Below are 14,828 nucleotides of genomic sequence, written 5' to 3' on the forward strand. Positions count from 1 at the left end.
TTTGATGAGAATTTTGTAGCCATACAGCTACAACGTGCAGAAGTGACGATGTAAAAGCCAATATACATTGGGCTTAGTGTCTTACATTTATCGAAGACACTTGTGTATCGTTTTCACTACGATTAAATGCTCTCCAAACTCAAAAATGATTGTAAACTCTTATACACTGATACAGACAATCTGATATATGAGGTAACAAACCATGATATTTATAAAATGATGAAATTGGATATTAATGAATTTGACACATCAGATTATCCAGAAAATAATAAATTTACGATGCCGTTAAAAAATAAAAAAATTGTTGGGCTCATGAAAGATGAGTGCAATGGAAATATTATATTAAAATTTGTTGGGCTCAGAAGTAAGATGTATAGTATTCTTCTTGAAAATGAAAATGTGATTAAAAAAGCAAAGGGTGTTAAGAGTAACGTCGTAAAAGCAACTATCGATTTCAACGACTATACTGAGTGCCTACGTGACCAAATTATAAACATTAATCGAGAGCAAATTAATATAAGATCACGTCATCATAAGCTCTACACTGAGAGGCAAAATAAAATTGCTCTTAGTTCCCGAGATGATAAACGATATGTTTTATCAAACACTACAGATACGCTGCCTTGGGGCCATTATAGGATTAAAATAATAGAAGAACAAAGAACTGGAGAGTGTGTAGAAAATCATAGCAGACCAGCAGCCAATGAAAAAGCAGCCAATGTAGAGGGGGATATTTCTCCAGTAGTGGGAGAGTCCCTATATCATCGGCAGCATCAACCAGCAGAGCTAAGTCAGAGCTGTAGTGAGCAGATAAAAGTATCGACCGCTTCATCATCCAACGCAAGCAGCTCAGGACAACAACAACAAGCTCTCAAAAGAACAGGTTTGGAATTGAAAAATTTCTACAGAGATAAGCAGATCTGTTTGGAACAGCAAAGCTCAGAAATAAAGGTTTGTAACGTGTTTTCTTATTCATATATTTTTTTTTTACTATCTATAAAACTCATATAATTTTCTTATGTTTCAGATGGCTGATTTAGCAGCACTTAATCGGCTGGCCTGTGGAAGATTCCTTCCAACAAAGACGATCAACGAAATGGTCAAGGGGCAAAGTCATGTAGTGTCGAAGCTGAGAAAAGCTAACACTAAATTCGGCACGAAAGCTATCGCTGAACTAGACGATCACTTCCAAATATTTTTACCTCATCAAGTATCTGAGTATCTTGTGAGTAACGAACTATCATTTAATAGTTTGTTGGAATCTATTGATAGAAAGAAGCTGTCAGTTCGCTACAATGGTGATAGTGTTGAATTTTTTAACCAATAAATGTTTAATTATACAAATACAAGAAAAAAAAAGTTGTTTTTGTGAAACTAGTTTAACGTGAAAAAAAATAAATGATACAATCTATTACATGTTTAGAGTTTTTATTTATCTCAATGAATCTTATGTAAGATATAACATTACCATGTATTGTAAAAAAATTTCATTTGCACACATAATTGATAACATTAAAAGACCACAACAAGTTTTATACAAATTTTTTTACAACTTCTGAATTTTAATAATTTTTTAAAGTACATATCACTTTTATTCTTTGTTATTATCAATCCAACTGTTATGGGTATTCTCAAAGCCCAACCACTTGACGAATATTTGATTTCCTCGTCGACGAAGAATTTTTTCAACAAGATAAGTATCAGGATGCTTGGTTTTCTGCAGTTCCTGCTCGTAGAAGCCTCCAGAAATTGGCTGATTTTGGTAATCTTTCAAATGGTAAGTTGGTGGATTGGTTAGAGCTACTCGTGTTATAGTGAATACCTCAGTCGACCAGTTAGGTGTGTATCCTTTTTCAAATACTTGCTTAGTATTACTTATTCGCACTTTATCTCCCACTTTAAATTTCGGTTGTTTTCTTATCCCGATTGTTCTTGATGAAATTTTTTTCAAAATTTCATTTTCAGTAGCAGCTGACACATCCTTTGGTTTCATAGCTATTGTCCGATGTTTCCGATTATTATAGGCCGTCAGTAACTTAGGTAAGATGTCAATCCACTTATATCTGCCACGCAAGCTGAAATTTTTCCACATATCATGCTTTCCCGAGCAGAAATGAAGGAGGACATCCTTATTTCAAATCAGGACCTGATCAGTCATCGTGATCAGGTCCTGGTCACGCTTGTAACGCTTATCTAATCAGGTACTGGTCAGCCAGCATGATTTCATCCTTAGAGCGTCTGGTATATATACATATACGTGTATGCATACTCACATATGTCTAGCAGAAAGCCAAGGTACTGCTCCAAAATAAGTCAAATTTTTATAAATATATGAGTAAAAGCAAACTAAGATAACTATAATATAAATAAAAAAAAAAATTATTAAGTTGACTACAATTCCTAAAAAATGGACAGCAAAAAAAGAAAGGCTTTGCTTACCAAATATAGAGTCCGTAAGTATAGGTTAACTCAAAAAGTTGGTTCTTGTAGTGATAGCAGTGACAGTGATAATTTTGAAAATAACATCAAAACAAACAAACCAGATAAAATTATGCTGACTGGTTGACTGGCCTACCTAAGACTTCAAAAACATTGCTGCAAACTGCTGGTGCTTCTCTTTATAATATTGAAAAATTTAATGAGGAAAATGAACGTGAAAAATCTGAATTTGTATACTTCGGGATAGAAAACCAACTGAAAAAAATTATAAACGTAGACTTACATAAAGAGAAAGTTCTGATGCTGCAATTTAATGTAGATGGTCTTCCTTTGTACAAGTCTAGTTCAGTTGAGTTTTGGCCAATTTTATGCAGAGTTCAGTGTGAATCAAACATTTACAAACCTTTTAATATTGCAACTTATTGTGGGAAAGGGAAACCATTTTCAGTAGAAAAGTATTTAGATCAGTTTATAACAGAAATTAATTTTTTGCTAAAAACTTATACTTATAATTAAATTTTTTGCTACAAATAATTATATTTATAATAAAGATAAGAAAATAAAAATCATATACTCATATCAGATGGTTATAACTTGGATGACAAAGATTCATAGATCAAGCAATGCGCATGTGCGGTCAGAATAAGTAAGGATAAAATCATGCTGTCTGACCAGTACCTGGTCAGATAAGCGTTACAAGCGTGATCAGGACCTGATCACTAAAAAGGATAGCGTGATCAGGGACTGATCAGATCCCTAATTTATTTCCTGTTTGGGTTAGTGTACGATTGAATCGCTCACATATAGATGCTTTAAGGTTACTATAAGTCGAGTACAAGTTAATTTTGTTCTTTTGCATGAGACTTTGGAAACTCACATTGTAAAACTCTTTGCCATGATCTGTTTGCAAATTAGTTAGAACTCTTCCCTCTGTTAATATCGACTTCATAGCTGCAGTCACATCTTTACCGGTTTTATTCTTTACGAGCACAGCCCATGCATACTTGGAGAATACATCTATAACTGTAAGCAAATACCTATAACCTTTATTTTCATGAGCATAAGGTATCATCTCCACAAGATCAGCTTGCCATGTTTCATCCAAGCCTCGAATATCAAACTTTCGGCGAAGGTAGTTGCGTCTCGCAGGTTTATGAAGCTCTTCCACTACTGCTTCCATCTCTCTTAACTGTCTTCTGGAGTTATACTAGATATATGTGCTACAATCTCTTTCACTGTATTTATTTCACGCTGCAAATTTAGTATTGTTTCTGAGAATACATCACTTAAATTGCTCAATAGTAGATTTATTTTCTCTTGTTCATCCAGAATGAAACTTTTTTCTTTCTGTAAAGTAGTGAGATTTACAGCATCGTGAGGTTGAATAGCTGGTGCAACATTGCACAACCTTTTATTTTCCAAGTCAAATTGACCATCTGTGGTGAGATTACATCCAATTCCTCGAGGACCTCGACTACCACCTTTCGACTTAGCTGATCCACGTCCGAACACGTCGATGCTCATTTTTACACTGAAGTAGAATTGGTAACGATTCTCAATATATTATATTAGCTTCACGAAGCTCCTCAACGATTGAATTCATTTCATGAGTGTGACTAGGATTACCGGCTGATTTTTCTGCCACTAGTAATCTTAGCCGATTGACCAGCTTGTTAGGATCGTCCCGTTAAACGTAGTTCATTTGCATGTTCAGCCTAGCAATTTTAAATGAAGGTATGGACCCGCCTTTCTTCTTAATTTGAGTGAGATTAAGTAATGGGGCAATAACATTGTTGAATTTATTACTATTGTATGGACAAATCGTCTCATTTTTGTCAAATTTTCTTTTATGCGCACTTGACGTTTCCAAGATTTGTTTGTATTTAACTAAATTATCTGGTGTCATGTGCTTTTTTATCAGGATGCTTTTTTATAAGTAACTCCATTAATCCATCAGTTATTGGATATCTTAGATCCTTTATTTGAATTTGATTATTTTTGAAATATATAGGCGAATCACCAAGTATATGTTGTCCGTTTTTTTCCTTTCTTATCCCATAAATTCGATCCAGTTCTGACTCTTTTCTATCAAGTATTTGTAAGTATGGATTCATAGGTTCATTTTTATCGATGTCATGCGCTGAATCATCATCGTCACTTTTTTCAACAACGGTATCATAGTCTTTGATAGTATCATTCAACGAAAAAGTATCTTCTTCATCATCACTGTTACTATTAGCTGATTGGAACATTGATGCGTCGGTATTATTAATTTTTGACTTAAAAGGCTTAAAGCGTTTTTTAAGTAAAGATTCAAAGCTAAGTGGCACGTTATTGACTTTCTTTGTGTCATCGATAATTTATGTAAAAATTTATATAAAAATAAGAAGTGGATCAGAGTTCCGTTGTGCATGCGAGAGAGTGCGGACGTGTCGAGAGAGCGCTCCGTAGGAAAGAGTAATTAAAAAGTAATGAAAGTGAAAATTAAAAGAAATAAAAGTACGAGGAAGTGTAAAAAGTGAAGAAGCAGCAGAGAAAAAAGTGTAAAGTAAATAATTATGAAAGTTTGAAAGGATGAAGTGAGATTAGTGTGGTAGTGTCTGGGTAAAGAGAACACGTGTAAGGCAAGTAAGGAGTGGGTAGTAAGAATAGGGGATAATAAAGAAAGGTATTAGTGAGCGGAAAAACGAGAGACAAGAGGACAGGAAAACAGGTGAAAGTGGTGATAGTAAAAGAAAAAGTGCAGTGAAGTTCGAAAGAAAGTGAGGTTAGAAAAGATATTACAGGAAGAAAGAAGCGGCAATTGGAGAAAGAGGTCGATAAAAGGGGTAATCTGAGAGGTAGATAAGGAAGGTCCCTGAAAAAAACAACAAAAAAAACAATTGTGAGGTCGGTAAGGAAGATCACTACTTTGTCGAGTAAGGCCGGTAAATAGAATTTTTGACAGATAGAAGTGGTTGTCAGTAAAGAAGAAAACTGCATTATCGGCAAAAATTAAAAATGACAGGAAAGCCGCCTGCAGCAAGTATGAATACAAGAAATAATACAAGTACAAAATTAAAGGAACAGACTCTATTGAATTTTACAAAAGAAAATCAGGAGAATAAAGAATTAAACGAGAAGATGAGCAGGTTGGAAAGGAAGTTGGACAGCATGATTAGTAGTCTAGAAAGAAGAGAAGAAGATTGGAAAGAGGAAAAACAGATGTGGATAAAAGAAAGGCAACAGTGGATAGAAGAAAAGAAGGCGTTAGAAGAAAGAATAAGCAAGTTGGAATGGGAAACAGAAAAAGCTGAGAGAGAGAAAAGGAGACCGAACATTGTTATAAAAGGAGCAAAGATTGAAGGAGAGAATCTGGAGAAGAAGGTCGAAGAGTATATTGAACAAAAGATAAAAATAAAAGTCAAGATAGAGAAGGCCAAAGTGATAAGTGTAAACGCTGGGCAAAATGTGAGGAAGTTGGTGGTAGTAAGGCTGGCAAGTAAAGAAATGAAAGAAGAAGTAATGAGAAATAAAAAACATCTGGAGAGAGGAGTTTACATAGAAAGCGATTTAACAGAGAGAGAAAGAGAGATCCAAAGATTTATTTTAAACAAGTCAAAAGAGCAGAGGAACAAAGGAAAAAATACAAAAGTTGGATATATGAAGATTTTGATCGATGGTAAATGGCTTAGATTTGATGAAAGGAAAGGAGATTTTACAGAGGAAAGAAGAAGGAGCCAAGAATGAAGAGAACAAGAAAATGTAGAGGAGGAGGGAGTGAGAAGAAGAAATGTTATTGTTTGTGCGTGGAACATTGCGGGAGTGCTAAATAAGGACAGTGAAGTGTGGAAGTATTTAAGTGAGTTTGATGTGATAATGTTAGTAGAGACATGGTTGGAAAAGGACAAGTGGACTAATGTAGAAAGTGAGTTGCCAAAAAGCTATGAGTGGAAGTATATAGCAGCGACTAGAGAGCATAAAAAAGGTAGAGCGAAAGGAGGAGTAATATTAGGAATAAGCAAAAAATTGGAGAGTAGAAATCATGAAGTATGGAGCGATAATATAGTAATGCAGGAGATTAAACACGGAAATCAGAACTGGAAGATCATAGGAGTATATAGTCAAAATGTAGCAGAGACGATGGGAATTATAAAGGAAAAAGTAAAAACGAAGGAAAGTGGATGCGTACTTATACTAGGAGACTGGAATGCAAGAACTGGGAGAGAAGGAGGTTGGATTAATGAAAGTGATAGTGAGAGTGATAGTGACGACAAGGACGTAAGGTTAAGAAAGTCGAAAGACGAAAAGATCAATGAGGAAGGTAGAAGACTAATAAAAGAATTAACAGAAGAAGGATGGTGTATAGTAAATGGGCAAAAAGGAGAAGAAGGAGAATTCACATACGTTGGTAGCAGAGGAGAGTCGGTAATAGATTACGCAATAGGATGTCAAGAAGCGATAGATCAGATTAAGGAAATGAAGATAGGACAAAGAACGGAATCAGATCATATGCCGCTAGAAGTATACCTAGAAAAAGAAGTAGAGGTAGGAATTGTAGAGAAAGAAGAGAGAACAAAGGCAAGGAGGGATTGGACTCAAGAATTGATTGATCAGTATGGAGAACGGTGTAAAGACTGGGAGAGAAAGGGAAAAGAGATTGAAGAAAGATGAAGTGAATTGAAAGAAAAAATAGATAGTGCAGTACCTAAGGTCGAAAAACAGTGTAGAGTGTGGAAGATGGGGGATAAAAAATGGCACGATAAAGAATGGAAGGAGAAGAAGAAGGATTTAAGAAGAATAATGAAAAGGTGGAGGAAAAAGAAAATAGAAAGAAGTTATTACATAGATAAAAAAAGAGAGTATAGGAACTGGTGTGAGGCAAAAAGGGAAAGGTTTGAAAGATTAGAAGAAGAAGAGATAAAAAAGGCAACATCGGAAGGCGAAGTGTGGAAATATATAAACAAGTACAGGAAAAAACGAAGGAGAGAAATATCCAAAAAGTTCACAGTAGAAGAGTGGAGAAGGTATTTTATGGAAAAGTTAGATGGGAAGAATGAAGAAGGAATTGTGAGGGAAGAGACAAGAAAGGATGAGGCAAGAACAAATGCAGAGGATCAGGAAGAAATGAGCAAGGAAGAGTTCGAGAGGCAGATAGCCAGATTAAAAGTAGGAAAAGCACCAGGAGAAGATAAGCTGGAAAATGAAGTATGGAAGTACATGCCAGGAGAAGTGGATGCAGCTCTGTGGGAATTGCTGAAAAAAGTATGGGAAAAAGGAGAATTACCGGATCAGTGGAGACAAGGTACGATTTGTTTGATTCACAAAAAAGGTGATAAAGATATGTTAGAAAATTATAGAGGAGTTACATTGACATGTACAGCTTATAAGATTTATGCGAGTATGTTAAATGAGATGTTAAAAAAGGAAATCGAAGGTAAATTATCAGAAAGTCAGTTTGGTTTTAGAGAAAAGAGAGGAGTAATAGAAGCTATATATACATTGAAACACATTGTTGAGGAAAAATTAAGCAAAAAAAGAGGAAAATTATTTACATGTTTTATTGATTTAAAGGAAGCATTTGATCGAGTGGATAGGAAAGTTTTAAAAGAAAGATTAATAGAAATGGAAGTGAGTGAAAAGCTAAGAAATAGTATTATGGATATTTATAAAGAAACGAGAAATGTCGTTAAAGTTGGAGAAGAGGAATCCAAGGAATTTTGGACAGAGAAAGGTGTGAGGCAAGGCTGCCCACTGAGCCCGACGCTGTTTAACGTGTACTTAGCGGATCTGGAGCAGGAATTAAAGAAAGGGCAGGTGGGAGGATGCAGAGTTGGTAATGAAAAAGTATGGAGTCTATCTTACGCGGATGATATAGTATTAATAGCAGATAGAGAAGAAGAATTGAAAGAGATGTTAAAAAGATTCAAAAAGTACACAAATAAAAAGAAGATGATTTTGAGTGAGGAAAAAACGAAAATTTTAGTGTTCGAAAAAAGAAAGAGGAATGATAGAAGATAGAAGTGGGGGAGTAAGGAATTAGAAGAAGTAAATGAAATAAGATATTTAGGATATATACTACAGAAAAATGGGAGAAACGATAGGCATATAGAAGAAAGGAAAAGAAAAGCAGTGATAGCTATGAAAAATGCATGGAGCATAGGAGAAAGAATATTTAAGAATAGCTACAAAAGAAGAAGAAAATTATTTACAGCCCTAGTAGAAAGTATAGCGCTATTTGGTGCGGAAGTGTGGGGCTGGGAAGAAGAAGAAAGACTAGAAAGTATACAGAGAAGATATATGAAATGGATATTAGGATTAGACAGCAATACACCAAATTATATAGTGGAAGAGGAGTGCAGATTAGAAAGGATGAGTATAAAAGCGTTAAGGAGAGCGTTAAAGTTTGAAGAGAAAATTAGGGAGTCAGACATAAAATTAGTAAAAGAATGCATAAGAGAAAAGGACAAGGACAAGGAAAGAGAGAGAATAGGAAAGGATTCAAAAAAGAGAGCTGAATTACTACGGGAAGAGAAAGTAAAAGAAACAAGATTTATGAAAGGAGTAGAATTTAGGGAGGAAGTAAGAGAAAAAATATTAATGAACAAGGAAAGAAAAGAAAAAGAGAAGAGAATGGAAAAGATAGAGAATTCACGGTACAACAGAACATATAAAGGTATAAGAACAGAAGAGGAACCAGAATACTTGAAAAAGGATATGCCATTAAAGGATAGAAAGTTAGTAGCAAGGTTTAGATGCGGAAATGAATGCAGAAGTAGAGAATACTGGAAAGGAGAGGAGGATAAAAAGTGTAGATTATGCAAGGAGGAGGAAGAAGATCTTAAACACATACTAAATATTTGCGGAGATACGAGAAATGAAGAAGAAATGGAAAAAATACTAAGCCACGATGCAAAAGAGATAGAAGTGCTAAGAAAAGTAATCAGAAAAAGGAAGGAGTCAGAAAAGATCTAAAAGATAAAAGAAAGTATGCAGAAAGTTAAGGTAGTAAAGAGAGAAGAAGGATTAGTAGGACAAGAAAGAAGAGAGAAAAAGAAATGCAAGGAAGAATGAAGAATACAAAAAATATATGGACAATTTAAAGAAAAGAGTTGTTAATTTTTGAAATTTTTGATAGTTAAGTAGTATTAGAAAATTTGTTTACTGAATTAAATATAGGAAATTTTGATAATTTTTGATAATGTAAGTTGTAAATTGTTGAATTTTTGATAGGCATGTGTTTAATTTTGAAGTTTGAGAATTGAGTTTTGTAGAATTGGAATTGTAGTGATATTAAATTTGTTTTATTTCAATTATATTATAAAAAAGACAAAGTAGATATTAAGAACAGTTAAAGTAAAAATGAATGCAGTATATAGCGTAGATTAAGTATATATTAAATGTACAAAATGTTACGGAACCCCTCCAAACCCGTAAGGGACGGAGTATGAAATAAATAAAAAAAAAAATAAAAAAATAAAAATAAGAAGTGGATCAGTAATAGGCTTGAAAGTATCTCCAATCTGCTTTTCAAAATTTTCTCTTCCTGACTTTAACAATCGATGCTTACGTCGAACAGCTTCTCTAGCTTTTTCAACTTGCCGAAGAACGTCTTTTTCCTCACGAAAAGTGTCCATGTTGATCGCTTGATGGTTAACAAGAGACTAATACGCACTTAATAAGCATGAGTAATATTTATAGCAAAAGAATCAAATCCTCTCCTATACCTACCATTATCAACATCTCTTTCCTTGTCTATTACGACAAATCCATGTTTTCCAACTCTCCAACAGTTTACACATAATTTTTTGAATTCATTGTACGTCATATCAGTATTAACATGATCATTATAGATGTGCTTCAAATTCATGTCATCTTGTCAAAATATTACTAAAAGGTTTAAATTATCTCTGACTAAGTGCTTCGGAACTTGAGCATAGGATTGGCATAGATAGAAGCAGTCAACGCTTTTGTGACGTCCCATGCAGAAAAAGGCATTCACATTATCTTGTTTTTCACAGGCAATGTCGTCAAATATCATTATGGAGTTGGGTAGTGCCTTATCAGGAGATATGACTGATTCATGATCGCTGTATGAAAAATACTTTAAACCATCTATGGGCTCCAACAGTTGTTCTAGAAACTTATACTTTGGCTGATTCAGCGACTTTGAGTATAGATAAACATTCTCAAATCTCAATCCGTTGGGGTGAGTAATTAAAGCCAGCAAGCTGTTTGTTTTTCCACAGTTTGACGGACCACAAAGAACAGCTCTTATCGTATCGGGTAGCAAATCACCATAGCGTTGAATTTTCTTATCTTGCTTAACGATTCCGTCGAAATTCATGACAGGAAGTTTTATATTCTGATCTATGAAGCTCATGTTTACTGTATGCTGACTCAACTGAGACTGAAACATGATACTGTAAATGGTTTGCCTATATATTTTGAAACTCATCTGTCATCGAATTTCCTAATCTTGCTTATCAGTTTGTTGAAATTTATGACAGGAAGTTAAATATTCTGTTCCTCGGAGCTCGTGGTTACTGCATGCTGAAATATGAAACTATAAATAGTGCTCTAAATATATTTTCGAGCTCATTCATCGTTAAGCACTTGGAAAGTAATGATCATTCATCATCGCAAAGGCTGTGGAATTATAAACACACTTATCAATAAACTGCCTATAGAGCTGCACGTACCAGGATATCAATATTGTGGACTGGGCACTAAATTGGCCAAGAGATTAGCTCGCGGAGATCCGGGTATCAATCCATTGGATCAGGCGTGCAAGCAACACGATATAGCCTATTCGCAGGATCGAAAAAATATTACAGCAAGAAACACCGCTGACAAAATTCTCGCTGAAAAGGCGTGGCAAAGATTCAAAGCCACAGACGCTAGTTTAGGGAAAAAAGCTGCTGCTTTTACTATTACCAGTGCCATGAAATTGAAATCCAAACTCGGCATGGGAGCATTCCCTAGTACGAATTCTAGTAAAGTGAGTAAGAACAAAATGAAGCCGAAGAAAACTACTTTGAAAAGCTTGATTCGAAGTGCTTCAAAGTCCATGATTTCTAATCGTAGTGCTCGAAAAGCTATAAGTTCGGCGTTAAAGGGAGCTCAGGATGCTGTGAAAAAAGCTGGTGGTAGGAAAAATATTGTAATACCTCGAGTATTGCCTATCCCGCAGAAAACTGGAAGATTCCTACCATACCTTATTCCTGCATTTGCTGGCCTAAGTGCTGTAGGCACTAACACTAATGGTGTAACTGGAGTTGTCAAGGCTATTAATGATGCTAAAGTTGCTCGAAAACAGCTAGAGGAGAGTGAGAGGCATAATAAAGAAATGGAAGCACTCTTACTTGGAAAGGGGCTGTTTTTAAAACCACATAAGAACGGCTTAGGTCTACATTTAAGGCTTGGAAAAGGCTTAAAAGATGGAAAAAAAAAAAAATTTCCACGTAAAACTGCCTTACCGAGCTCTCACAGACTATGACCTCATCAAGTATGCAAAAATTTTGAAAATACCGCATTTCCGTGGAGTTTTAATGAGAAATGCTTTGCCAGCCGATGGCTCACGTTTTTCCGAATCAGCAATAGTCAATCTCGATGATAAGGATGGTCCTGGTACTCACTGGGTTGCCTATAGAAAGCTAGGCAATAACGTGACGTATTTCGACAGTTTTGGTGACCTACAGCCACCGATTGATCTACTGCTATATCTTGGTGTTAGATGTGTCAAATATAATTATGAAAGGTTCCAAGATTTTGGTACATACAACTGCGGCCATCTTTGCTTAAGCTTTCTTTGTAAAAAACTTAATTATCAGCCAATATAAATGTATCCCAATACTCAAGTAACATTAGTCATTGACAAACCGTCATGGAAGAATCATTGACATTAAGTTTATCAGGAACATCATCTATTCTTAAAGCACAATATTTTCCACCTATCGAGTTGTCACCAGCACATAACTACGTTATTGGTCTAGTAGAACTCCTAACTTTCAATTCAATTCCAAATATCGACGAAGGTAATAATAAATTTTACGTAGGCGATCAAGTGGTTGTTTTTCCAACTGGCAGCTACGAAATTCAAGATATTGAGTCATTTCGGATAGACGTGTTACAACCCGACGATATAGCTATTAGCATCAAACCAAATAATAATACTCTTCGCAGTGTGATAACGTGTAGTCATACTATTGACTTGAGGCCAAAAGATTCTATAGGCCGTCTTTTAGGCTTTACTGAACAAATTCTTAGAGATACCAGTACTCACATCTCAGATTTACCTGTTGCTATTCTCAAGGTTAACACATTGAGAGTTGAGTGTAATATCACTAGTGGAGCCTATATAAACGGAGAAAAAGTTCATACCATCCACGAGTTTTTCTCTGCTGTACCACCGGGATACAAGATTGTCGAAGTTCCATCGCAAATCATTTATTTACCCGTTGCTGTTAAAATTATAGATCATCTTCAAGTACGCATTGTTGATCAGAAAAGTAACTTGATTAATTTTCGTGGAGAAGTTATAAATACAAGACTACACTTGAAACAACTCAACTGAAATGGGCATAGTGTACAACAATAGTAAAGTTGGACGAGGCTATGAAAACAAATTAACGAGGGTGAGGACGAATAGTCATCCACGAGACAACAAAATTGGACGAAGCTATAAGAATAAACCAAAATGGATGAGACGGATCAGTCGTCGACGAACGCTCAAAGCATTAACACGTCACAACGTGCAGTTCTTAAAAAACCTAGGCCTAAAAGTAAGAGCTCTTGGTGGAAAATAACTTGTGCTTTTTTTTGCTGCCTGCGAACGAGAAAAAGTTGTGATGGAAGAGATTCTTGGGATTCAGTCAGTTGTCGTGTTTGATGAGTCGGTTGCACACTACGAAATTCATGCACATCGACCCCACATTGCATCAGCATTTAATAGCAGTGATGAAATTCGCATCTTAATTCAACATCAAAATTTATGTCTTTTACCCTCTCAAAGTTCCCTACGTATTTCTGGACGTATAACAACTGGAGATGATAAATCTCTTGAGAAAACAAAACTAGTTAATAACGCCATCTGCCATCTGTTTGAAGAAATACGATACGAACTAAATGGTATAGAAATTGATAGGTGTAAGAATGTTGGATTGACAACTTTAATGAAAGGATGGATATCTTTCTCTCCCAGTCAGAGTTTAATGCTTGAAAATGCTGGTTGGATAGACATTGAAGAGAAAAAATCTATTATCAATGATCATTCTTATTTTGAAGTGTCAATACCTTTGAGTATGATATTTGGTTTCGCTGAAGACTATCGCAAAGTTGTGGTTAATGCAAAACATGAATTAATTCTCACAAGATCAAGAGATGATGTTAGTGCCATTATACAAGTACCTGAAAATCAAATTTTCGAAAAGTATAAGCTTAAATTGACTCAGATTGAGTGGCTTGTGCCTTACATAACAGCATCAGACAGACGAAAAATTCGTTTGCTTGATGTTATTGAATAAGACAAGCCTATTTCTATGAGTTTCCGCAATTGGGAGTTGTATGAGTATCCTCTTTTGCCAAAAACTTCTAGGCATGTGTGGACTGTCAAAACTTCCAATCAGTTGGAAAAGCCTCGTTTTGTTATTTTGGGCTTTCAGAATAAGCGAAAAAATGATCCTGCTTTTAATGCCAGTCTCTTTGATCACTGTAATATCAGCAATGTAAAGCTTTTCTTAAACTCGCAGTACTATCCTTATGGAAATCTTAATCTTGATATCAATAAAAATCAGTTTTCAACATTATATGATATGCATAAGAATTTTCAAGCCGCCTATTACGGGAAAGAACCAGAACCTATGCTGAATAAAAAAGATTTATCACACACATGCCTCTTATTGTAATTGACTGCTCTAAGCAGAATGAAGCTTTGAAAAGCACGCCAGTGGACGTGCGCTTGGAGTTTGAAGCACGAGAGAATTTCCCGGAAAATGTATCTGCTTACTGTCTCATTCTACACGATCGCATCGTAGAGTACAATCCCATTAGTAGTGACGTGAGAAAACTTGTTTAAGCACGTATATAAAATTAAAAAAAAAAATACTAGCAGTAAAGTCAGTCTTTATCATGATGGAGTACATGGTGGACATGCAGGGCTGTAAGAAGCCTGGCAACGATTATGTGCTTAAAGAGTTGGCGATTCTTCCACTCCATGGAGATGATGAGCCTCAAGTATTTCTCTTCAAGCCGCCATTTCCTTGGCGCAAACAAAATGATAAATACAAACATGAAAATTTATGGCTTGAGCTATCCTATCATGGATTAGATTGGCAATCAGGTGTTATCGACTACACAGAAATTGGTAATGTTCTTCGGGAGAATCTCAAAGATGCTAAGAAGATTTTTGT

General features: G+C 35.4%; 1 protein-coding gene across 1 annotated transcript; it reads left to right on the forward strand.

The window, feature by feature from the left end:
- Positions 1-126: 126 nt before the first annotated feature.
- LOC149374121 (uncharacterized) lies at positions 127-2,197 on the forward strand. Its single transcript, XM_089594729.1, has 3 exons — positions 127-720; positions 1,028-1,112; positions 2,112-2,197. Exons 1-3 carry the CDS (start codon positions 127-129, stop codon positions 2,195-2,197), a joined length of 765 nt encoding a protein of 254 aa, XP_089450855.1.
- The last annotated feature ends 12,631 nt before the right edge of the window (positions 2,198-14,828 follow it).

This window comes from Copidosoma floridanum, unplaced genomic scaffold (assembly GCF_036245765.1).
Source record: "Copidosoma floridanum isolate Cflo_tuat_1 unplaced genomic scaffold, Cflo_Japanese_pri ptg000021l, whole genome shotgun sequence".
NCBI lineage: Eukaryota > Metazoa > Arthropoda > Insecta > Hymenoptera > Encyrtidae > Copidosoma > Copidosoma floridanum.